The sequence below is a fragment of the Lathamus discolor genome, chromosome 2, assembly GCF_037157495.1.
Source record: "Lathamus discolor isolate bLatDis1 chromosome 2, bLatDis1.hap1, whole genome shotgun sequence".
Taxonomy (NCBI): Eukaryota; Metazoa; Chordata; class Aves; order Psittaciformes; family Psittacidae; genus Lathamus; species Lathamus discolor.
Genome location: NC_088885.1, coordinates 119175487 through 119202007, shown reverse-complemented (window position 1 = coordinate 119202007; position 26521 = coordinate 119175487). Strand labels below are relative to the sequence as shown.

The 26521-nt window shown below is 36.1% G+C and overlaps 1 protein-coding gene across 5 annotated transcripts in view; it reads left to right on the top strand.

Annotated features, from left to right (window-relative positions):
• The window catches only part of RB1CC1 (RB1 inducible coiled-coil 1), a 76468-nt gene extending 50306 nt beyond the window's left edge, over window positions 1-26162 (top strand). For 4 of the 5 annotated variants that reach the window (XM_065668255.1, XM_065668254.1, XM_065668253.1 and 1 more), the window contains 10 exons: window positions 6110-8025; window positions 11563-11722; window positions 13927-14035; window positions 14153-14393; window positions 15971-16022; window positions 17346-17393; window positions 18791-18849; window positions 19936-20072; window positions 24754-24824; window positions 25172-26162. In XM_065668255.1, coding sequence (XP_065524327.1) covers window positions 6110-8025; window positions 11563-11722; window positions 13927-14035; window positions 14153-14393; window positions 15971-16022; window positions 17346-17393; window positions 18791-18849; window positions 19936-20072; window positions 24754-24824; window positions 25172-25249 — 2871 coding nt within the window. In that variant the 3' untranslated portion in view covers window positions 25250-26162. The remainder of the gene's footprint in view (window positions 1-6109; window positions 8026-11562; window positions 11723-13926; window positions 14036-14152; window positions 14394-15970; window positions 16023-17345; window positions 17394-18790; window positions 18850-19935; window positions 20073-24753; window positions 24825-25171) is intronic. The other variant, XM_065668256.1, reaches the window with a different exon arrangement.
• The last annotated feature ends 359 nt before the right edge of the window (window positions 26163-26521 follow it).

Genomic DNA, 26521 nt, shown 5'->3' with positions numbered 1-26521 from the left:
ACAAAAGGTATTGAATATTTTCTAAACATTTAACAGATGCTTCTATTCCACAGAAATTGTTGAAGTAGAATTATTCTGTTCATATGTGTTTTCTGCCATTTTCTAAAGCTTCTGTGTGCAGAATGTGTACATTTTGCCTGTGTTGCTATAGTTTGTATTTAATGAAGTTTTTACTTCTAGGTATTTTGCATTGCTCCTTAAATCCTTTTGGCACAAGCAGTTAAGGAGAATTTAGGGCCTTGGTTGGTTGTCCGCATTAACCTGAGTATTGATGTGTCGCCTCCTCCTTTGTTGCAGTCCTGTTTTTTGGGGAAGGGAAGAAATATATTGCCATCTTTTTATTTGAATATAGAAGGAACAGGTGGCAAAAAGATCTCTTCTTAGTTTTACTCTGTCAAGCAGATTCTTTCCCCTAGAAACTCCTGTTTCTGCTAAACACTTTTGATTACTTCTGTGCATTCAGCCTCTAACTTTCGTAATGCACCATACCAGGGTCCTTTTAGCTTCTGACTGTATCCTGTCCCAGTAAAAGTCTGGGTGAATTTAGCAATGATTAAGTTTTTCTGTGAAGTTGACTGCTTCAGATTTGGTTTCTTTACCAGTTTTGCTATTAAAAAAAAAAAAGTGTAATTTTTGTTGGATTCATGTGATCTTTGGTGCAAGTGTTTGTAAGCACATTGCTGAGTAGAAGCATCTTCTATAAATTCCAAGGTTATGGGCATGTTCAGCTTTTAATTGGCGAATTCCAGCTTAAACCGGATGATGTGAAGTTTACATTCTCTAGGACTTGAATGCGAGATTTACTGGAAGTCTTGAATTTATGTGAAATATGAGATCTAGGCTGCTGTTTATTCTGTAATGTAGAAAAGGTGTGTCATGTAATATTTTAGCTCTTTACAAAGATTGTTTTCATATGAACAGCCATTAAGAAGAGTGTTAGGGCCTGTTTTAGCCAATGGAATGGGCAAGGAGCGATATAAATTTTGTGAAATCTGGGAGGTTTTTTGAACATGCTTTTCCAACAAAGCGTGCTCTGAAATACAGAAGTTCACATCCAACTTAGAGCATCCCAACATTTATGTCATAAGAAACCAGGATAGTTACAGGTGTTCTAATGAATTAATTTTTCACTAGGGGTTTGCAGTGTAGGAAGAGTGTAAAATAAAGGAGTAGGTTTTAATTCAAAATAGACATAACAACGGTAGAATAATAAGCAGGAAAGGTGCATTGCTTGTTCAGGTTATTTATGGTTTGTCCTTTTTGATGCAGGCTTGCTTATGTGAGAAATTTTTATCAGTATCTGGCTGCACAAGAGAGGTGCTTGCCAAATCAGGAGAGTCTGTTTGTCTATTTTGCTATGCTTTGACCAGTTTGGAGTCTTGGCTGACATGGAAATGTTAAGTGCTTAGACAGCTTTGTATAATTCTCTCTTTCCTTAGAGTAAATTGCATTGCATAGTCAGAGCCAGGCCATTCATGAAGTCATCTTGAAAATGACCATTTCTGTGTGTAATTTAAGTGATTCATTTGAACAATTTTTTTGGAATTGAAGCAAATACATCTGTCAGATTTTTCCTTCTCAATGACAGCACTCTTATTACTTGATGAAAGATACTAGGTCGTTTTCTGTGTTCCTTTGTTCCACAGATGATCTAGAATTATACTACTTTTGCACATGTTCTTTTCTTGTGTAGAATTATTGAAATAATTTGAAGATGTCCTTTTCTTATCCTTAGCATTGCTGGGTATTTACAGAATATAATTAGAAGTATGAATAAACATTTAATAATAGTCCTGAAGATGCCTGTAGTTTCATGCATCTACACATTCAGTTGATGTATTGTGAGATACCAAACCAGCTTGGTGCAGAGTTGTCAGTGACTGTGCAGGTGTCGTTTATAAGCAGGATGTTGGCCTTGTATTCCCTAAGGGAGATACCTTTGATCCCAGCCTCCCTTTCCATACAGGTGGCAGCAGAAGCCTGTTTTTTTGAAGTTGGACTGGGATAGTTACCCTGGCTTGCTGGTAGTGCGGCAGTTTAGCTCTGGATTGGGTGGGAGTTCATTCTACTGTATTGGCCACTGCAGTTGGTCTTTTGATACTAGCTTTAGGCAGGAGAGAAAAGTTGTGACTGCAGACAAGTGAGTAAAGAGCAAGTCAGAGAGGAGATCCAACCCCTTATTGGGGATGTTAGTAGCATTTCTTTTTAAGTGTCCTTCTAACTCTTACTGTTTCAGCTTTCAAGTTCCTGGAACATTAATGATGATATGCTTCCCTATCTGATAGCAGATTTATTTTTTTTTTTAGTATTACATCAAAGTAGTCAACATTTTTGTGGATTTTTAATTTCTTACTACTTTGAAATCTGTTTTCCTTTTTAAAGCTGAGTGTTCTTTGTAATTTAACTGTCTTGCCAAAGATGGGCCCTCTTATTTCTGTAATACAAAATTTAAGCAGATTGATGATTAGGTTAAAGATGTGCAGGAGAAAGTTAAGGTGCTCTCAGGAGTTGGATAAGTTGATTAAGGTATCTTCTGCATGGTTAGTAGGTAATTGACATACGGAATCCTTTGGTATTTAAATTTTCTCTTGTAAGAGAAGCTGGCTTTTCAAATCAGATTATGAACCTACCATTTGTTGAGTTTTGAAATTGAAACACTGTTGTAATCCTTCAAAAATTGCCCCATTCCCTGTTTATTGTAGTAACATAATTAGAACAATAAATGTTCTGAAGTACTGCTGGATTATATTTAACTCTGCTTCTCTGTCTCTCTGTTTTTTTTCTGCTCTTGATGCCTTTCTTTCATTATCACAGGAATTACAGTGTATGACACATGCATACCTTGCTGCCTGTAGATTGTAAATAGAGTAGATGGCAGGCACCAGCTTCTCAGGGATAGGCAGCAGTATATAAAGTCTCAGCTACTCAAAATATAAGATTTAACTCTTCGTTAGGTAGTAATCTGGTGTTCTAACTAAAGACCCAGGTCTCAGCAGCCACTGCAGAGGCATGGCATTTGTTACAGGGCCAGGTCATAAGGAAGCCAAGCTCAGTAGAGTGTTGATTCACACAGTGACGATTTTTTTGGTGGGGTTTTTTTTTTTCTTCATGCTATATCCTTACTCTACTTTCTAGAATGGTTCTGCAGGGGTGCCAAAAGCAGATACTATCTTTCCTTTGCATGTGGCTTTCTGTAGGGCCTTCCAATATTCAGAGTCTTTGAAGTGCTTTTTTAGTATGTGCCTACTGACATCTGTGATGCTAGTTTTTATTACTGTTAAAGCCCTGGCTTATCAATGTTAAGTGTTTGTCACTTAAAACATATGCTTTGAATCCAGGCATGCATCAGCATATACAATATCCTTCAATATTTGTTTTTCTAAGTTTTCTTAGGTAAACAGCATGAAATTAAACTCAGAGGAAATGCTTAAACCTGGACTAATACTATCTTTAAAAAAAGGAGCATTTAGTACCTTTGACAAAAGGAGCATTTCCCTTAGTCTTACGGCCTGCATTCATTTTCAATAAATAAAGACAATGCTTTGTATATAATGAACGTAAGTTTTTTACAGTGGGTTTTCATTACTGAGTTTCAAAGTATTTGTATTATGATATTTTACTTTCATATAGGTGCAAAGTGGAATGCTAATGGAAGTGAGGTGTAAATGCATCTCTGCGAAGTAGATGAGTGGCAGAGCTGGAAATAATCTTCCTAAATCTCAGTTCAGAATTCAGTTATTCACAGTAATCTCCGTTAAGAGAACATTTACATGGTACGGAGAAGAGTAGGGTCCCTTTTTGGGTAGCAGCCATTTGTAAAAGATTGAGAAAACAAAAATCAGCTCTTTATACATCAGCAGTCTGATATCTGTCACTTTCAGATTTTTTGGAGTTCTCTTGCTGACAATTTATTTCCCAACTCCACTAACTGTCACTAAGCAAGTAGCTGAGTTTAGCTGATAGCATAAGTTTCTTCAGTAAAAACTAATACACTAAAGAGCACCCGACATGCGAATGTATGGAGACAATGTGGATGGTTTGGAAAAGGGGTGTGAGCAGGATATTGAGGATTATCAGCTGGAGGCAATATTGGCTTTTGGAGAAGAGCCCCATTCTGAAGGATCTCTAGCACTTTAAGACTGAACGTCTTACAGGAATCTTTTGCTGCCAACATTCGTATGAATTGTTAGGACAGTTTCTTTTCAAGATGGTCACATTACTCAGATGAATAAGATCAAGTCCTTCAAGGATGAAGGATGGAAAAGCAAGGTAATGGTTGGGCTATGGTATTACAGACAGTCCATCTGAGATCTCTTAGAACACTGATTTGTTTAAAAAAAAATAAATCAGTATCTCCTCCAGTTTGTGATGCTGATCACGTTGCTCACATCTTTTCATCCTACATGTCACAGATAACTCTCATTATGTATTTTAACTATGTGTAAATCACTGTAATTTTCTTAAGAATTGCTTCCATCGTGTTACAAAACTGTTCAGCCTGTACATTGCTTTTTGGCTTGTACTGGGATGTGTTCTGTGCTTGCTGAAGCTTTAGGTTTGTATTTTTGTTCTAGGAATTTGTTCAATCTAATGTTGGCATTAGGACTTCTATCTTCCTACTGTATTTAATAGTTGATAGTATAAGACACTACAGGTTGACTATTTGTTCCTAGTTCTGGTAGTTTTGAAGACAGTAAAGGAAGAGGACTTTAATACACACTTCACTTAGTCTGTCAGACAAAGGTTGCAAGCAGTAAATGTATTATGTTAAAGTATTAAATAACAAAGATAAGAAAATCTTGTCACTGAAGTGTAATGTTTTAGATACGTCATACTGTAAATTAAATTGAGTTTGTCGCATAGAAAAAGTTTGAAAATCACAGGACACATTGTCTCTTAGGCCGTGCTGAGATAGATAGATTATTTTCTTGAAACATATCAAAATGGTGCTTTACTGAATTTCAGGTGCATAGAAATAAGTGCACATAACTTAGCCTGCAGTTACAGCTGTTACACCTATGATAAATCAAACTTCATCTACATTCACATAAAAGTATATTTTCCATGGCAGAATGGAAAAGTATGTTGTCTTTGAAATAGCAAAGACTGGTTTTCAAACACTGTGCGTGAATTTACACTTTGCAGCAGTGTGAACTGGAACTTGAGATCTTGCTTTGTAATTCATATAGTAATGAACAAGAACAGATGATAATGAGATTTAAACATGTTATCTAATTATGATCAATGTAAAATTGATTTAAAGGTAAAATTTTATCCTGTTAAGGATCAAAACCGTGAAGGTGGAGAAGCTTAACTTAATCTTTGTATTGGTTTACAAGCTGCTGTTACTCATTAATGATTGTGAGTTGCTATTCTAACTATTAGCTTTTCAGGTGACTATTTTGAAGAATCTGTTGCTACAGAATCAGGCTTGGTGGTATTCAAAGTCTAGAAGCAAAATGTCAGAAATTGGGAGCAATGGGAGTGGCATGGAGGAGGCAAAAAAATCCACTCAGGCTGTGGTGTCTTGCAATCTGAAAAGTCAGAATGCTTTTAATTAGAATGCGCCCTTCATATTATTCTGTAGTAGTTACACACTCTCACAGGCAGAATTCTCATGCATGGTTTTGATACATTCGTAGACAACAGTTTTGTTTTAGTAAGGGTTCTTGTAATCATTCTTACTTTAGTATATTAATAGTGACTGGATTACACTTATTTTTAGTAGCAGCGTTAACAACAATAAAATAAAGTAACAAAATTATTAGGAAAACTGAAATCAATAGGCTGTTAGGAAACAAAGCCTATTTCTGACTAGTTACTTGGTTGGGTTACATTTCAAGCCCTTTCAAATACAATTATATGTGAGTTATGTGGAACTTTTGGACAGTAAACATTTATGTATTTTTAAATGGTGATTTTTTTAAAGTTTTTTTTTTAAATGTACTGGAAAAATCTCATTTTCTGACATTTTTATTTTGTATTGTCGAGGTAAAGAAGGCTGACTTTCTAAGTTCTTGTTTTGCTTGGTAATTTTTAATAATTTGAAATACTAATAGTTTTGCCTATCATTCTGTTAACTGTTCGTTTCGTATTTTATAACTTGTAGGCCTCCAATAGCCAAGCATCACCACAATCTGCTACCACACCAAGGATGGAAAGTACAACAGGAACTGCAATTGCTACCTCTTCAAGAACTCCTCCATCACTCAGTCTTCAGGGTCCCCTGTGTCCTCCTGTGTGTCCCCCAGCTCCGTTAGAAGAGTTGTCTCCAGACAGCATTGATGCTCATACATTTGATTTTGAAACTATTGCCCATCCAAATTTGGAGCAGGCTCTTAAGCAAGGATCATTAGACTTGGATTCATTAGCAGAAAGTCCAGAATCTGACTTTATGTCAGCAGTAAATGAATTTGTAATAGAAGAAAATCCAGTATCTCCTAATGTAATAAGTGATCCACAAAGTCCAGAAATGATGGTGGAATCTCTTTATTCTTCAGTCATCAATGCAATAGACAGTAGACGTATGCAAGATACAAATTCTGGTGTAAAGGATGTTTCAACAGAAAATGCATCTCTGAGTGTTTGCATGGAGAAGTGTAGGGTTATTGCCCAAGATTCAAAGGTACATTTAAGAGGTATAAAAGAAGATCTTTGCCACTTTAGAACACTTGTACAAAGAGAACAGTGTGACTTTTCTAATTCTTTAAAATGCACTTCAGTAGAAATAGTAAATACTATTGAGAAGGTAAAACTCTCCCTTGAAAAAACGCTAAAAGATAAACATCAAAAAGAATTACAGTCTTTGAAAAGTGCATATGAAACTAGAATTAATAAATTATTGGAGGATGGTGAAGAAAATGAAAAGAAGATTAAAAAGTTAAAAGGGGACTTACTAGGCCTTGAGGAAGTTATTCAGAATAAGAATGATGAATTTGCAATGGTGAAAAATGAGAAAGAAGCTGTAGTTTGCCTTCAGAATGAGAAAGACCAAAAATTAATGGAGTTGGAATGCCAAATGGAGACACAAAATTGTGAAATTAAGGAACTGAGACAGTCACGCGAGATAGTACTTGAAGACTTGAAAAAACTTCATGTTGAAAACAATGAAAAACTACAACTCCTGAGGGCAGAACTTGAGAGCTTAGAGCAAAGCCATTTAAAAGAACTGGAAAGCAACCTACAAGCCAGGCATTTACAGGAATTTGAGAAAGTGCTAGCTGAGCACAAGGACTGCTTAGATAAATTGAAAAAAGAGAACCAGCATAGACTTGAACAAATGCAGGAATCTCATGCAGTAGTTGTGCAAGAGAAACAAAAGCAAGTTGAAGAGTTACAACTCAAGGTTTCAGATCTGTCCGATTTGAGGTGCAAATTAGAAGTTGAACTTGCCCTGAAAGAGGCAGAAACTGATGAGATGAAGCTTCTGTTGGAAGAAAGCAGAAACCAGCAACAAGAGAAATTAAAATCTCAGATTGATAAGGAAACTGAAAGTTTAAAAAAGGAGATAGATAAATTAAACCACAGAATACAAATTAGTAGTGATGAATATCAAGCGGGCTTGTTGGAACTGAGGACTCTGATGACAATTGAGAAAGATCAGTGCATTTCTGAGCTAGTCGACAGATATGAAGAAGAATCCAATTTGCTTAGAACTGAACTAAATAAAATAACACTTCTTCATCAAAAAACTTCTGAGGCAGAAAAAAGACTCTCAGAGCAAATAACAGAGCTACAAAGTAAGTTAGAGTTGGAAGTGAATGCCCTAGAAAAGGAAAAAACAGAAAAAATGTCTCTCTGTGAACAGCAGGAAAAATATGAAGCTATTATCCATAAGCTTAAGGAAGAGAAAGAACTGCTAGTATCTAACCAAGAACAAGACAGGCAGTTGCTCATTCAGAAGCTCAATTGTGAAAAAGAGGATGCAGTACAAACTGCTTGTAAAGAGTTTGAATTACAGAGGGAAGCTGCTGAAAAAGGGCTTTTGGAAAAAATACAGCAACTTGAGATTCAAGTAAATCGGAGGTACTGTAAGAATTAAGTTACTGTATTTTCCTAGTATTTTAAAGTAATTAACATGGTATATTCATGATGCAGTGCAATACATAAGATTTCTGTGTATTCATATGTATTGGGTTGGTTTCTATATTTCAAGTTACTTTTGTTTTATTGGTAGTGATGCTCCTGTGTCTGTAGTTAATCTGAAAGGTTGTAAAATATATTATACAATGTTATTTACAGACATCAATGAAGGTTTAGTATTTGTGATGTTACATTGAAGGAGTGTTCCCACAGCAGCATGTTGCTTGAAATTCTGATTTTGATGGTCTGAGCCTCTCCCCTTTCTCGCCCTTTGCTCTGGCATTAGCACTGTATAAGCATGCAGTGGCTAGCTTTTAGGGTGGTAACTTTCTTTTATTGGCTAACAGTATGCTCTTGTTGGATTAAAATGGTGGCATGAAAAAGTGTGAGGGAATATGTATTTGATGACTGAGAACTGTCCCATGGCCTCATGGACTTCCGTTGACTTTAGCTGCAATGGTTATGTATTTCAGGGTCCTCTGTTTAAGCTTGATAATGAAATACAGTTAGGCAACATCATTTTAAAGAACATTCTAATGTTGTTTCTCATTGTTAATTTCTACAGTGATATTCCATTAAAAAAAAAAATAAAAAATCCCTTGCCATAAATGGCTAGAATTACTTTCTTATTCTTTCATGGTGTTCTGGAATGGAAATAGAATTTTTCTATGTGACTAATGCTTATAAACAATATTCTATTCTTCTAGCTGGAAGGAACAAGGTGGATAGATCTTGTTTCGAAATAGAGCAGGTTTCTTCTAGGTGTGTGAAAAAGATGAGGAAAATAGAATAGGCATAAAAGCCAGAAGAGTACAGCAGAACATACAGACTTAAGTTAGTATTTAACTTTAGCAAGAAGAGTCCAACATGTATGCACATTTCCCTTACACAGTGCAATTGAAATCTGAGTATCTGCTTCACTTGAATTATCAATTTCAGTCGCATTACCTCAGAATTTTTATATGTGACCGTATCCATCATTATATGATGTTGTGTCATGTCTGGTTTGTATGTCAGTGAAAGAACTTTTCTTGATAATACTATGTTTTCTGAATGAAGATTGGGATATAATGAAATTAAAAACTGCCCTTCTTGAACAAATTAGCCTTTTAATGAAATATAGTGAAATTAAGCAAATAAAGGTATACTCTTATGTTCTTTTCCTTTTATACATATTAATGCACTGTAGAAGTTTAAAAAACTTTACTCAGCAGGAAAATTACATATTTGTTCTCAGACTTCATAAAAATTCACTACCTGTGCCTAAATTTGAACAACTTTTGAGCACAACTGTGTATATTCTTACACAAACAGGATAAACCAGATAGTAATGTGTTTTCAAAGAAATATTATCTGCTTCAGTGTGAAGAAATATTGCTAGTCTATTAAGAGTTCTGTCAATTAATGTCCAGTGTGACCTTAGAATATGTGTTGCCTCCTAAGGCTCCTCTTTATGCTTTTAGTCTGCTGTTAGATTTTTTTCTCTAGGAATGAAGACATGTGTTATCTCCAGAAGGCGTACATGCTAAGTGAATCTGTCTTAATATTTCAAAGTCACTGTCTAGTTTGGTTTTTGAGTTCCAACACCAGGCTATGTCAGTAATTTGAGTTGACGTGTTATACTCAGTCATTGTTTAGCAGTTAACTTGTAATGGTAAAAATCAGCTTTTAGTTGGCATGTGCTGTATGCTTGTCAGATAGATGTCCTTTCCTGCAAGGGCAATGTTATATTAGCTGTCTGGAAGGCACAGACAGGAGCATGAATTGTTAAATTTGACCTGAGTGTTGCATTGGTATTAGGAATCTAGGCTTTAAGCTTACATGAAAACTAACAAAAATATTTTAAAGTGGTGAAGAAATGTTTGTGAACCACGCATTACCAATGTATTAAACCTAATATATTTTGATTATAATGTGCCTGAAATTCAAGTCATCATGATCAGGAAAGATACTAAAACTACAAGGCATTTGTAACTCTCCTGTTTAATTTTTCTACTGCATGTAGAAAGATGAATCAAAGCACACCATTTCTCTAATGGCTTTCATTGTTAAGCAGTTTGCTGGTTAGTTAAAAGATGTATAACATTGTAAAGAATGTTAAACATAGAATAGGAAGCCTGACTGCTATGAAAACTGAATTACAGCTTTGGCATTTTCCAGCCTTGGTATTGTCTAGCCACTTGTATCAGACTGCTGTCAGTAGTGAAGCTTCCCTGTAGAGCATGTACTCTCTCTCACAGCTAGCCCTATTTTAGAAATAAGTTGCTATTTAATTAAGCACAGAAATGCTTTCTCAGTAGTACGAAAAAGATTTGCTTGGGTGTCTCATGTCTTGCTTTGTTCTTTGCTTATTTTACTTCTGATTTCTGGAATGACAAAGGTTGTTTAACCAGTGTATATACTTCTGTTGGCTTTCAGAGCTTTCTATTTGCAACTTTGCATGGACTTTTTGAGTGCTTAGCTACTGCATAATAGTTTGTATCTTCAGTATATGCCCATGTGGCTTGTGTTAGTGGTAGTGTTGCTACGCACATCCTTTGTCATATTAGAGTAGTGCAGTGTTTACTTGCAAAGGAACCCCCATCTCTGAAGAAATGTGCTTTTGGAATCTTAATCAAAAAAGTTAGGCGTTGTCACTATTGCCATAGTCATCAGTACATTTTGCAGATTAAACATTGTAAACGCAGTACCTGATACAGTGGTGAGGTTTAAAAACTTGTAATGTGGTAACATCCTTTGCAGAGTAACAGTATCCTTTCCTTGGCTGTCATTTGCAAACAGGCAGTAGACCAGGCAGCCTGTTTAGGAGGCAGATGGTACCTGCTTTGGTTTAATGCAGCTAACAACTTTGGGTTTATGCTAATGTATTAACTGTTTATGATAATGTATTAACGTGGCATTTGGATAACCTGGGATAAGATGAGTGATTTTTTGTTGATTGTAAAGTAAGGAGCAGGCATACTGCTTCTATATACTTCCCAGGTTTTGGTGTTTTCCTTCTTTATAATCATTATTACTGTCCTCCAGATTCTGCAACCCAGAGTTTTGAGTTTCACTTCTGGATTCGTTAGAATCAGAGTTATTGCTGAATTGCTTTAATTATGGGATAGTTCTGAAGGCTTTGCAGTTTGACATACTAAGAATTTACAAGGAGTTGATTATCATTGTTCCTCTTTTTACTGCTTTCCACACCATTATGTTAGAAAAGTGCACGCAAGAACCTGCTGCCTCAGCAAAACTTAAAAATTGGAACCGGTGTAGTACACTAACAGCCAAAATGCACAAGAGTGAGAACTTGGTGAGGTGTTCATGATTCAAAAATAGAAGTGAAGATTAGTAGTGACTTAGTAAAGAATACAGTATTTATTAAATATCTCAGGAAAAAAAAAGTCTCAAACTTCTGATACTTGTTTGTTTATTTCGTGTATTCTGGGACTCTGTATATGCTGCAAATTTAAAGCTTACTCATTTTCTTTTAAGTCCTCCAACTGAATCATCTGCTGAATCAAGCTTGGTTGCTGAACTTAAAGAGAAGCTTCAGGAAGAAAAAATGAAGTTCCTAGAGCAACTTGAAGAACAAGAGAAAAGAAAGAATGAAGAAATGCAGAATATCAGAATATCACTCACTGCAGAACAGCAGGTAAAGCTGATTTTTTTCATTACTTTTTGCTCCCATGACAATTACGTGTTCTGCTGTTTTGAAGTAATGGAGTTAGGGGCTTTTTTTAGTGGTTTTGATATGTAACTCATAAACATTCTTAATTTGTTCTGTTATCTGCAGCCAGTATACCATGTGCTGATAGAATCCAACACTTAAGCATTAGGAGAAAAAAAAATTAAAAAAAAAACCAACCAACACACAAAAAACCCACAAAAACAAACAAACAAACAAAACCCCCAAGCAAACAAAACCAAAAAACACCACCACACAAAAAAAAAAAAACGCAAAACCACAAACAAACCAGCCAAAACAAATGCCACCTTAAATGTCTGTGAACAGTTTTTATTTTGTGACTTCTTTTGCTGAAGTTGTTAAGCTAGTGCTGTAAACTTTTATCCATTAAGCTCTTGAACTCCAGAAAGATAATAGTTAAGTATATCTTAAGCTAGCAACACCAAATTTGTGGACAACACAAAATAATTATTTGAAATACTCATTGATTGGGAATGCTACTTAATGGCTCTATAACTTTATTAGCTTGGGAGGTGGTGTTTGAGGTTCAAAGCAAATGTTATATTTTACTTAAATTTAGAAACACTTTGTACTCCTTATTGCACTGTATTAATAATTATATCTGTATCCACATTTTTCTTTTCCTTTGAAACATCTTGAATCTAGTATTTTGGAGATGAATCTTCAGGTCTTAAATCTGTTTGTAACAGCTATTATCTACAGCTTTGTTGCATTTAAACACTAAGAAGGATTTTCTGATTTAAGCACCTCTACTTACTTTAGCTATGGTAGGATCAAATAAGGACAAAGAAACAGTGTAGCAATCAGCCAGTTTAGTGAATGAATGCTATAAATCACTTGCAGCAGTGAACAGAAAATTGCAGGCAGTTATAAATTAAAAAGCATCCCTTTTTTTTTTTTTTTTTTGGACTGCAGACATTAACACTGAAGTGAGAAGTACATAGCAAATTTAACAGGAATATTTCATAGGTTACATTGGTAATCAAAAGACTCTTTTTTAGCAGAATACGCCCTAATATTGTCTGATAACATTCTTCATTTATGCAGCAGTGTGGAAGGGATGATTCTAAGGCATTAACAGTAAATCACAGGGAAAGTGAAAGGGAAAATAAATAAATAAAAAAAAGTGATCTTTGTTACGGGAAGAAAAAACCAACAGACCCTTAAAACTGGAAAAATGGCATTTCAGCCAGTGCTGAAAGCTTGCTGGACTGGCTCTGCTGATCACTGAATAATCTGGGTATTTAACCTCACTTTTCATGCCATTTTGGTGGTGTTTATGCTTGTGATGTATGATAGTTTTGTTATGCAGACATATACCAAAGGCTGCTGTGCACTATGTAAATTGTGTAGCCTGACAGAGTTGATAGGCGTCACTAAAGACAATCTTAAAATTTACATAAAAAAAGTGGAAATTTAATTTAGAATATCCTTTTGTTTGTTGGTAGCTCTTGTCGGTCTCTTCAGCACAACCTTAAGAGTAGAAGGGATGAAGGAATGATGGTTAGTCGAAGGACTGAAGAAGCAGAAAGATTTGTCAAAATGATACCGAAAGATATGCTAGCCTTTTTTATGTTCACTTATTCAGGCTATTAGCCAGGATTCCTGTATGGCTTCTGCATTAATTAATTGTTTGCTGAGGAATTAATGTGTGACTTGAAATGTATTTTAAATTCAGATTCTAGTATGTTATTCTAGTTTAATTATATTTTTATTACATGTAACTTACCTTGATGCAGTGTAGCTTTGTCTTAATCTTTTAAGTCCTGAAAGTAACTGGTTTTAATATAAAATGTGCAACTGTCATACATTAATGGGAATATAAAGTGTTATGTTTAAAAAAGAAAACAGACAACTTTACAAATTATTTTTTAATGATGATTTCTTCTTTACAGTTAGGGCTTAGGGGAACCAGGTGGATAAAAATAATTAAAAAAAAAAAATGGTACAGAGATACCTCAAAACAAAATGTACAGGCATGTTATCTCTTTACCAGAGTAATATGTAAACAAGTGTAATTCCTTGTTTAGTTACAATTTAGGAAACTGAAATGGGTGATATCTTTCGTATTTGCTTGTTCCAGTGATGTATTTTGTGTTAGGTTTGTACAGGATGTTTCCTATTTCAGTAATGCTTCTTTCTGTTTTCAGACCAACTTTAACACTGTACTGGCAAGAGAGAAAATGAAAAAAGAAAGCATAATTAATGATCTTAGTGATAAATTAAAAGTGCTTACACAGCAGCAAGAAAAAGATAAGGGTAAGCAAAGTTCTGAAGTATTCATCTTTTTCTAATAGGCAATTCCATTCACTACAGCTTGGTTGTGATCCTTAGTACTGCTGTTATTAAAAGAATTTCTATTAACTTGTGTCATAGATTTGATTGAAACACTTTCTGAAGATCGAGCTCGCTTACTTGAAGAGAAGAAAAAGCTTGAAGAAGAAGTTAATAAGCTGAGAAGTAGTAATTTTTCTCCATCAACCTACTCAGTGGCAGCTTCAGAAGCTTGTGGAGCCTGCGCAGCTGATATTTCCACCGACACAGATAGATTGGTTTCTGACATTGCATCTGAAGGGAGAATGGACTCCACAATGGAAACCAGTATGATGGCTGTGCAGTAAGTACGGGGCGTTGTAGTAGAAATACATAAGGCATGGTCTTGTTCTTTATATGTGGTGTTGGGTGTTGTGAAGTACAAGTGAGCATGCATAATACTACTCTGCCTTTGCTCTTGCTGAAAATATTCTTTTAAATGTACACATGCAATTGTGGTGTCAGAGTCATCAGAAACGTGGTTTTGATGACTAAGAAGTATGCATCTTAAAGGTGAAACTTGGCCCCACTAGTATGAGATGAAAAAAGAGACCTAAGTATATGAAATACAAGTCAAATAGGAGAAAAACAATTATAGTAGTGAGTGAGCTGTTTATCTGCATGTTATTGGCATATCTTTTGGACAGTGGCTGGCTCTCATTTAAAAGCAAGCTTTATGATTGCTTGTGTGCATGTCTGCTGTAAAATAGTATAATGACATTTTTTGATGGAGGGGAAGGGTTGATAGTATGCTTGGTACAAATTAGGCTGAATCCTCAGGATTTCAAACAAGCAACTAGACCCAGGCTGATTAAGTGGCCTTGATAGATTTATGCTTTTTATTATTGGAGAGAAGGACAGGTATTCAGCATCTCTTTGTCTAACTTCTGAATCATCAACAGTGAGCTGTGATATACTGCTGACTTACTGGAAGGCACTGATGGCACTGGGGAAAAAAGTTGGCAATGATCTAAACCTTTACTTGAGCAAAATAGTTTGCTAGGGCAAACAATTTATGTACTTCAAACTAGATGGTTTAATTAAGACTGGATCATTTGTGTCTGTATCTGGTTGATAATCTGGATTTACAACAGATTCAAATGGCTGTATTGATACATATATTTAACTGTTTATTGCCATTTTATATGGAGGTTTAATTAGGCAGGGGTTAATTTTGCAGGTAGGTGTCTGAAGCTGTGCTTGAAATACTGAGGTTATTGTAGAGATCGGAGGAAACTTAGAGGTTTTTTGCAGTCCTCAGCTTTACTGTGTTCTCTATTTTGGGTGCCCTAACATAGCAGTGCACTTTGCTATTGGCGTATCACATTTTGCCTAGTGACTTAGAGTCTACATGTAAAGCTAGCAGACTCTGATCTGGTCATAGTACATCTGTGAAGTCTGCTGAGTTTAAGTAATTCTGACTGGTACAAAGCTGTTCTGTTGATTGTTGTCAGGAGTCCAGCCTACTGGAGGTGTATTGTCTGTTTTTTCAATACCAAGTTCCATGAACATGTACATCAAGTTCAGAGCTTTGTTTCTTAATTTAAGTGTACCTAAAGGTATTGTGTAAAGATTTTTGAATACTAAGGAGTGATGCTCCAAAAAAAGTTATGATGATGCATGCAGAAATCCTATTTTTTTTATTTATTTTCTTGACATTTACATTACATACATTAAAACATTGTAGAACATTGATGATTTGCATCCTTATGTTTTGAAAATAATGCAAAACATGCAGAAAAATCTCCCCAAACATGCTAGAAATGTTGGTACTGATTCTTAAGGCATGATAAGTGAAGATGGGAGAAGTGGAAAAGATAATTTTTTTATCATTAAAACAAATCAGTTTCTAGCCTGTACATTTTATTGTTTCTCTTTTAGTGAAAACGTCCATATGTCTGAAGAAAAACAGAGGATAATGTTACTAGAAAGAGTGAGTAGATTGTGAAGTTAAGCATTGCAATTAAGTATTTATGTATGTGTGAAGTTGTGTTGTAGTTGGTTTTACTCTGCAGTATAGTAAGTCTTGTAAATGTAATTTTAGAAGATAGTTTTTCATTGTACTTGTTTCAGATCAGTATAATTCACTGAAGTAATTAGAAATAAGTATTAATACATTATACTTACACTTGGCCTAGCTTAAAGTTTGTTTATTCTGTTTAAGTAGGCTTCAGCAGGAATGAGTCAGGTGTAATCTTTCTTAGGAGTGACAGGTCAGTCAGTGATCTAGGGAATTACTGTGGCAAAAAAAGTTTTGATTACTTTTTCAAATTAAAGCATCCAAAGCACCTGGGTGGGAATAAAGATTCATTTACCTGTTTTTCTTGGAAATAAGTAAGTTCTCCTCTTAGGCTTAGATAATTTTAATTCTACCTGTGGTGCATTATGATCTTGACCATATTGTTCAATATATGTAAAAACTGAAATAACACTTCTTATGGATGTGCTAAAAGTTACAGTTTTTCTCAAGTAAGTGTTACGATTCTATAGGGTAGAATTACAAGTTTCTACCTTTCCACCCCTGCTTCTCCCAAATACATGCCTAAGTTTTCACTTCTGTTACAATTTCCATTTTGAGAATAGCTTTCAATGTGCACTTGAGTATTTGAACCTTTTTGAAATAAAACTGTTATTATTTGTGAAAGGTGAGATTAATTCTAAATAGCTACATTGGAATCTTTCAGATTCTAGTGTCTTAACTATACATTTGTATCTAACTTCATTCCATTTTCTTGCCCATTCAAAGCTGACTTAAAAGAAGAAGTGTCCATAGCTTTTAGCTTTCTAGGATCGCTATGAGTAAAATGTGATCAGCTGGAGAACATGAACGTTTTCTGTTAATGGTTTGTAGCACTGCATGATGCAGGTGGCTAGATATTTTAGAGTAGGAGCTCTGACATGCTTGAATCTGTCATCTACTTACAAAGGATTTGCCACAGGTAGAGCTATAAAATAATAATGAATTACATTTCTTTTGTTGTTCAATCAGTGAAATGTTTTCCTAACTTAAGGAGAGTATGAAACTAAGCATAACAGCAGTGGGGTTTGTAGCACTGTGGTAATTGCTAGACTTCAAATTTCTTTAACATGTCTTATTTTCAAGAGATGTTTTGAAACTGTTTGAAAATTGAGAGCTGTAGTAAATATGTATAATTATATTGTATAAGTAGCCTGGCTCTTGTCATACCAGAACATTTTTTTTAAATGTTTATATGGTGTAAGGCGTATTACTTAATCAGATAAAATTTTCTTTCAGACTTTGCAGTTGAAGGAAGAGGAAAATAAGAGATTAAATCAACGATTGGTAAGTATTTGTGCAATGCATGTTTTTTCAAGTCTTACGAAGAGAATAAAAGCTTACATATGTGAAGTTTCTTAAAATCTAAAAAAGTGGGTTTATTAGTTTCAAAATGTTTAAAGTGTTAAGGCAAGTGGCAAATAGGTAAACTGATAATCTTTTAGAGGTACCTCAGTTTACCAGTCTTCTCATGGAAAAGTCTCTTCACAGGACTGGAGAGAGAGGTCTTTCCAAAGAGCACGGACCATCCAGGTTTGGGATAGGGAGAGCTAATTTCAGTGGCCACATCAAGAAAAAGAGCTGTCAGTAAGGATTCCAGCTCATATTAAGACAGGCTAATACTGTTTCTGGGGCAGTGGTGCATGGCTGGGGGGGACTGGCAGTAGGAAGTCTTCTCTAGGTAATTATATTTGAGTTACAGTCGAAAAAATTATGTGCTAAACTTCAAGAACGGGTAATCCAGGCTTGAACAGTATGTGTAAGCAGTCCATTAAGTAGGAAACTATAGAACTGTAAGACCTCTTTCTAGTCAGAGTTTATGCAGGGCAGTTATGAATTCTCTTCTGTAATGATATTACCAAAGGTAATTAAATAGATACATCAGATCATCTTCCCTATTTACTTGCCTGTCAGTAGGCTATGTATCATCCCTTTGTAGATACAAAGTATCATTACCCATTTTCATTTCTTAACACAGTTACTGCGTGTACAGTTACATTCATTTTTAGATCTAGTTCATCCTATCAAAGTTGGCTTATATGCCTTTTAAAGGCAAATATCATGCATATAGGAGATGATAATAATGTCCAAAACCTTACATAATTGAGCTTTTGCTTGGTCTTAGTAAGTTTGAGTCCACTTTTTTTCCAGGAAGCACTATTCTGTCTGTTACAGTAAACTTGGGTTATGTGGCAGTCCTTAGCAAAACTGAGAGACTGTAGAGAGTTCAGTTGCAATAAACATGCTTAACCTCCAGTGTTTTACTATCAGCCTTTTTTAGAATGCCAGTGGCCTTTGTGTTACAGTGCACAGCTATATCATAGGCCTTATACACAGAACAAATCAGAACAAATCTTCATTGGCACTGATTTGGAAAGTACTTCTCAGTTTTAAATAATGAGCGAGAAGTCAGTTGTATAAGAAAATTCATAATCAAAGGTAGCTACTTAATGGAGAAAAAAAAAAGAATCACAAAAACAGCAACAAAAAATCAACACCAAAACTGCAAATAAACAGCCAAACCTGGTACAGGACAGAATGATAGAAAGGTATGCTGCCTTCTTGAGTGAATATAAGATCTGCAAGAATAGGCACTGCTTAATAGCAGTAATAAATAATTTATCTTAACCATATTGTTACCTGCAATGTACATTTAATCATAGCTTTTATCTTTTTTTTTATAGATGTCCCAGAGTATGTCATCAGTATCCTCAAGACATTCTGAAAAAATCGCAATTAGAGAGTAAGTATATGTTCATTTTCATATAAACTGATAGCTAAGCCTTCAGTAATAAATGTGTAGCTAAGAATGTCACAATTCTGATGGTCTTGCTCTGTGTTGAAAAGATACGTAGGTCATTTCTATACCTTAGCCATCAGTTATTGGACCACCCCAGTTGGGCATAAATTAAATTTTATTCTATATATCAGTGGTTTTCATAAGTTCTGTGCGTTTCTTTACACGGTTCATAAATATAATGCCTCATGGGATTTCTAGAATTCTCAGAGTTGTCTCTTAAATGACTTTCTGTTTATCTGTACATTCTTGAAATCATGCTAAAAAAAAGTAGTTCACACTGGATATATTGTAATGCTCCATTATATTGCAAAACAAGTTTCATCTTCTTGAAGTCTTCAGAATTTTTGGCTTAATGTTTTCTGAATTACACCAAGTTGCATTTTCTATTGTAACAAGGTCAGTACATGCAGAATCACTTTTCCTGTGAGCATTTGAATGTTCTGGCAACTCTCTTGGTAGTCTTTGAGTAAAATGTCATGAAAGAATTATTCATCTGTCCAATAGACATGTCTTTATCTAAGTCAGTACAGTCTGTCATCGTAATAAGTCCAGGCAGAAAAGCTTGGAAATATTGTGTATTTAATCTGAAAGCGAGCTTTGAAGTAGGTAAATTTGAGAGAAATTTAGCTCATCAATGTCTATGTATCTGCAGTTTCCTTGTATGGAGAAGAGCTTTCCACTCTCTTTGCCACTACCTTCCCTATTCCCAGAGTAGTAGTAGTATTTATTCTTAGAGCTCTCTCATGGCTTGTTTAGACTTCATTTCATTAATGGGTAAATAAACACATTCACATTGTAAAACAGATGTTGGAGACGGAAAGCGTTAGCTCAGTTCTGTTACTGAGACTTGGCATGAGAAATTGCTGGCTTCTTGTCTTTTCCTGGTGTCAGGAAGAAACGTTTGTGCTGCTGTTCAACTAAGTCTCAGTCTGTGCAATACTTGGGGAAGACAATGTAGTGTAATTAATGTAGCTTTAAACTTCTTTGCTTTTTTTAGTTAAGTTCCTTGATTATTTTTTTTTTCTCCAGTTTCCAGGTTGGCGATTTGGTTCTCATTATCTTGGATGAAAGGCATGACAATTATGTATTATTTACTGTTAGTCCAACCTTGTATTTCCTGCACTCAGAATCTCTGGCTGCACTGGATCTCAAACCAGGTGAGTGTGGTAAGTGTCAAAGTGCTTCCAGTTATTATCTCCTCCTACAAATAATATTCTCAACTTTCAAACACTCAATGAACACGAGCCGGCAGTGTGTGCTCGCAGCCCAGAAAGCCAACCGTATCCTGGGCTGCATCAAAAAGAGCCTGACCAGCAGGTACAAGGAGGTGATCCTGCCCCTCTGCTCTGCTCTTGTGAGACCTCACCTGGAGTATTGTGTGCAGTTCTGGTGTCCTCAACATAAAAAGGACATGGAACTGCTGGAACAAGTCCAGACAAGGGCCACGAGGATGATCAGGGGACTGGAGCACCTCCCGTATGAAGACAGGCTGAGAAAGTTGGGGCTGTTCAGCCTGGAGAAGAGAAGGCTGCGTGGGGACTTAATAGCAGCCTTCCAGTATCTGAAGGGGGCCTATAGGGATGCTGGGGAAGGACTCTTTGTCAGGGACTGTAGTGACAGGACAAGGGGTAATGGGTTAAAACTTAAACAGGGGAAGTTTAGATTGGATATAAGGAGGAAATTCTTTCCTGTTAGGTTGGTGAGACTCTGGAATCGGTTACCCAGGGAGGTTGTGAGTGCTCCATCCCTGGTAGTGTTCAAGGCCAGGTTGGATGAAGCCTTGTGTGGGACAGTTTAGTGAGAGGTGTCCCTGCCCATGGCAGGGGGGTTGGAACCAGATGATCTTGAGGTCCTTTCCAGCCCTAACTATTCTGTGATTCTAAGTGATTTTAAAAGTATATGTGATCAGTGAGAAGCATGTAATACAAATAGCTGTCAGCTACCTTTGTAGCTTTTCTATTTGTTTTGATGACAAACATTTTTCAACAGAACACCCTAAATAAAAAGAATCTAAATAGTTGTTAGTATCTTGGGAAAATGGCAAATAACATCTGCATCTTCAAAATGAGCTTTAAAAAGAAAAAAAAATAAGAAATAAATCTCCATTTTGTACATACACAGAGTATGCTAACATGTCTGTGGGGAAAACAATCCTATTGCAATACAGTTGTGTAGATCCTAGGCCTATTTTTATGTGGCTTTGTGTTTTCAGTGTCATTTTTGATGGGGAAAGTAAATACACAACTTAAGGTAACATTTTTGTCAGAATTGCTCTCTTCTTGGTAACTGAGTTTATGATGTTATTTGAAGATTGTGGATAAAATTTGTTCTCTCATCTTCTATAAAGCGACTGGAATTAATGAACCCAAATACACATCTGAAATAACAAAACATAGACAACACTATATGAGGGTTTGCAAGCAGTATTTTTGCTGATAAAGTTTTTCCACCTGATCTAAATTGTGTTTAGTAAGGCTCATAAGTTTTCAGAGAACAGTTTCTGTATGTGTTTCTTATGTTCAGATTGGTGGCACATTTGCTTTTTTCCTCCCTTAATCTTCAGGGGTTTTGTTGTCTGATTTTGGCAGCTATGTAAACTTAGTTTAGTGCAAAGCGTTATTATTTTTCTTTGTTTTGAAAGGTTAATATTAAGTATGTGCTACAGGAAATATATTCATGTAAATGTCTTTAAACTATCATCTGTAGTATTTTTTTTTTTTTTTTGCAAACCCACCAGACAGAAATTTCAGGAACATGCATCAAAAGGAAATTTTGTATTAATTCTAACTTACTTTAAAAGTTTCTATATGTCATTGCATGTCAGGAGCTGTCAACTTATATTCAACGCGCAGACTCATTGCAGATGCTAGTTATGATGAAAGGTGATAGCTCTTAAATACTTGTGTAGTCTCTCCGGAAGACTGCCAAGCTCTAACTGAATTCTGAGACTGCTGAAGGATCAGTGCTGTGCATATTCTGTGAGGCATATGGGAAGAACTCCTCTTTTGAGGTCCCTTCCAACCCTTGGGATTCTGTGATTCTGTGATTTCTTACAGGGGTAATACATTCTGAACTATGGCATTAGTAGTATGTACCTAACCGTGAAATATGATTAATTTTATTACTGTTAGCTTACACATATAAGATAAAAGCCATGTCAGTTGTGTATTACTGTAAGTACACTGACCTGTCTGTTTTCAAATGGACTTAGCTTGCCCCGTTCCTTACCACTTACTAGGCAGAGCTGGTCTCAAATTTGAGAGAACTGCACATAAACACAAAGACTTGCCATTTGCTTTAGGAACAGATTTGTCTCTAGCTCATTAGTTCATGAAACCGTGTGTTGTTTCTTGTCCTGCATCAGGGAACTAGGGAAAATGAAGCCCAGAACACTGGTGTTAATTGCGATAGATGATAATTGGCGTGGGTCTAGGTACTGCACATTATTGTTTCAAGGGCTGCCAAAATGCTGCAAATAAATCTTATCTTTTGTACCAATATGGACCACTCGGTGGTTAAAGAACTGGCTGGACGGCCGCACACAAAGAGTTGTGGTCAATGGCTCGATGTCTGGCTGGAGACCGGTAACGAGTGGTGTCCCTCAGTGATCGGTGTTGGGACCGGTCTTGTTTAACATCTTCATCGCTGACATGGACAGTGGGATTGAGTGTGCCCTCAGCAAGTTTGCCGATGACACCAAGCTGTGTGGTTTGGTTGATATGCTGGAGGGAAGGGATGCCATCCAGAGGGACCTTGACACGCTTGTGAGGTGGGCTGATGCCAACCTTATGAAGTTCAACCACAACAAGTGCAGGGTCCTACACCTGGGTCAGAGCAATCCCAGGCACAGCTACAGACTGGGCAAAGAAGGGATTCAGAGCGGCCCTGCAGAGAAGGACTTGGGGGTGCTGGTCAGTGAGAAAATGAACATGAGCCGGCTTCAGTGTGCGCTCGCAGCCCAGAAAGCCAACCGTATCCTGGGCTGCATCAAAAAGAGCCTGACCAGCAGGTACAAGGAGGTGATCCTGCCCCTCTGCTCTGCTCTTGTGAGACCTCACCTGGAGTATTGTGTGCAGTTCTGGTGTCCTCAACATAAAAAGGACATGGAACTGCTGGAACAAGTCCAGACGAGGGCCACGAGGATGATCAGGGGACTGGAGCACCTCCCGTATGAAGACAGGCTGAGGAAGTTGGGGCTTTTCAGCCTGGAGAAGAGGAGGCTGCGTGGAGACCTCATAGCAGCCTTCCAGTATCTGAAGGGGGCCTATAGGGATGCTGGGGAGGGACTCTTTGTCAGGGACTGTAGTGACAGGACAAGGGGTAATGGGTTAAAACTTAAACAGGGGAAGTTTAGATTGGATATAAGGAGGAAATTCTTTCCTGTTAGGGTGGTGAGACACTGGAATCGGTTGCCCAGGGAGGTTGTGAGTGCTCCTCCCTGGCAGTGTTCAAGGCTGGGTTGGACAGAGCCTTGGGCGACATGGTTTAGTGTGAGGTGTCCCAGCCCATGGCAGGGGGTTTGGAACTAGATGATCTTGAGGTCCCTTCCAACCCTAACCATTCTATGATTCTATGATTCTATGTACATATCAAGTTAATAATTCTGTATAGATCCACCTACAGTATTAAGTATCAGGGAGCTGGCTATCGTAGGTTATCTCTGCCTAGGTTAAGAGCATTTAGAATGCAACACCACCACTGAAATTGGTTGAGGACTACATGGTTACTATATTGTCCCTTGTCTTCAGGATGGAGATGTTTTCGTATGCAAATGTAGGGCTTTTTTTCCCCCTTATATCTTTCTCACTATCTTTGTTAGATCAGTGAAGTCTGTCAGCCAAGCAAATTAAGAAAAACTTAAGGGATTTTTGCAATTTAAGTATATAATTGTAGAGCATTCAGGCCAGATATGAGTACTTTGCACTCATATGTAGGAGTGTGGAGCAGAACAGCGTCTGCTCCATTGTCAATAGCCAGATTAATATTGAAGAGTAAGATGAAAATTTCAGACTCTGGTCCTTGAGTGACTCATATTCTCATCACTAGATACAGTAGCTCATAAATAGTCATGCTTAGAAATGCGTTGATTTTAGCATTATGCAGAGCATGTGTGAGCTGTTCCTTCCGTTAGTTTTGATGTTTTCTTCATGCCATGATTAGTGATAGTTACAAAACAGCAAAGCAAGTAAAATGGATATAATTTCTTGGAATAGAAGACACATAGGCGTTTCCTTACTTGATACAGAAATGGATACAAGTAGGAAGTTTATATATGCCACTGTTGCTCTTTCGACCAGTCAGTTTATTACTGAGGTTTTTCACTTTCCTGCTTTCTGAACAGCATCAGGTACTCTCAGAAGACTGCAACCAAAACTAGCAGACTTGTAGGGCTTTAAAATGTTATTTATGGGTAACTGATTTCCATCACTAATACAGAAAAACAATCAAAAGTTTCAGTAAGGGATAATAATAATAGCTAAGTACAGAAGGCTTCCTGTCCTTGGAAGTACTTCAAGAAACTCTCACCTTAAATCAGACCAAAAGGTCAAGCTTGGTTGATGAAAATAATTTTGAATCATTATATGAATTCCAGTTTTGATTTTGCTTTGTCTCATCTAATGCTAACTTTAATAAAAAACTTAAACCCCAAACACTTTGTTTTAAAGTGCCAATGACCTGTCTTGACATCTGAACTTACTTGAATTTTGTTAATTTATTAAAAACAAGCTTTTAAAAATAATTTATTTAAATAAAATCATTGTAGCAAATAATCTGAGTATATTGAATCTAAATATCCTGTTAATCTGTAGTTGATTATCTTAAATAACAAATACATTGTCTCTTTAGCTTCAGGTACATCTAGGAGACCTTGGGTACTAGGAAAAGTGATGGAAAAGGAATATTGCCAAGCAAAAAAGGTAAGGAAATAGTAATGATAAAAATGTCTGATAAAATTAATAGAGACTAAAATTTAACATTTATAATAAGTCTGAAGAGTACTCTCTGCATAATAAGTGACATGAAAATTGTCCTACTTTTTGCCATTCCTGCTAGTTTTAGTCACTGAATAGCAAGAGAAGGGGAACTAGAAAAATAAGTGAAGCAGTGGCTTGAGTAGCTGCGTCCATACTGCTCAAAACTTTGCCAGACTCCAGAGGGTCTTGTAAATGCTGAGGGGTGAGAATTGAGTTCTGCTTAAGAATACAAAACTCAGAGGAATGATCCCATAGTTCTGATGTAATTTTTTTTTTTTTCTTTTTTGTAGGCACAAAACAGATTTAAAGTTCCTTTGGGCACAAAATTCTACAGAGTGAAAGCAGTACCATGGAACAAGAAAGTATAACAAAACAATTTTAGTTCATTCTGTCTCCATTCTTTTTTGACTTGTCCTTCAGTGCTCGTTCATCGCTTCAAATACCAGGCCATCTTTTTATACTGAGGTCATGTGACAAGATACGTCATTGATGTACTGCTTTTACTTTTTAACAGGTCACATTTTAGAAACAAGAACGTCATCAGAAACTCTGGCCCTAACTGTTCCAGTTTTTTTACCCAGATAACTTTAAGAGTGTGGACCAAATGAGTTCATTTTCTCAAAGGGTAACCACATGATACATGGTTTGTTTAGCCATGTTAATTGCCTGTTAAATATACATTAGCTTGTATTTAGATGTTAAATGTTAGTTACCATTATTACCAGCATACGTCCTTTTGTGAAATCATTATCAAAGTACTTGCACTCTTTAACAGATTCTTTATATGTGTAAAATTCATCAACTATTTAAAGACGAGTGTTCATTGCATGCAGATAATCATAATTTTTCTTCAACATGAGTTTGCCTCAGTAGATGAATAAAAATAACTACTGCAACTTGTTTCATTACATGAAAATGCTCTTTAATGTTAAAAAAAAAAGCAACAAAAAAAAAAAACCTTGTAATTTGATAGACTGATTTTGAGAATCAGTCACAGTTAGGTCTGCAATCTTCAGAAGCACTTTTGATAGATTGATCACACAGATTCTGAAGGGAAGACACCAGTGCTGTTTGTTCAAAGTGAAGCACTTGTTCTTCCCAGCAAAACAGAAATCTTGTATTAATCTATTTAGAAAAATCATATTGATGAAATTGTATTTCATGGTTGAGTTTCAGGAAAAAGCTCATTGTACATTAACCATACAAGAGTCATTTAAGTAACAAATTATTGTAATTGTAAAAGACATGTAGAATTTTAAACAATAAAGATTTGAAACTGTATGTGTTTGAAGTATGTGTGCTTTTTAAGTACTAGCTATAATATTTATTTCGTGTTAATCCGTTGCAGCTTCTGTCTGATTCCTCTAGCAGTTCTATTACATAGAAATACCCAAATTTTCTGCAAGAGGCACTAATATTCTGCAACATTCAGGAATTGCAAAAATTACCTTGTAACAATAAAGAATTCAGGTAGACATACTAACAACATATTAACATATCAACGTATTCTTTCAAAATCGTTTTACTGGCTATAATTTATTTTTGAATAACAGTATAAAAGAATGTACTATAAATGTGTAGCCAGTGGAAAGTGAAATTCTAGATTTAACTATGAGCTTATGTCTAGAACTTAATTCACA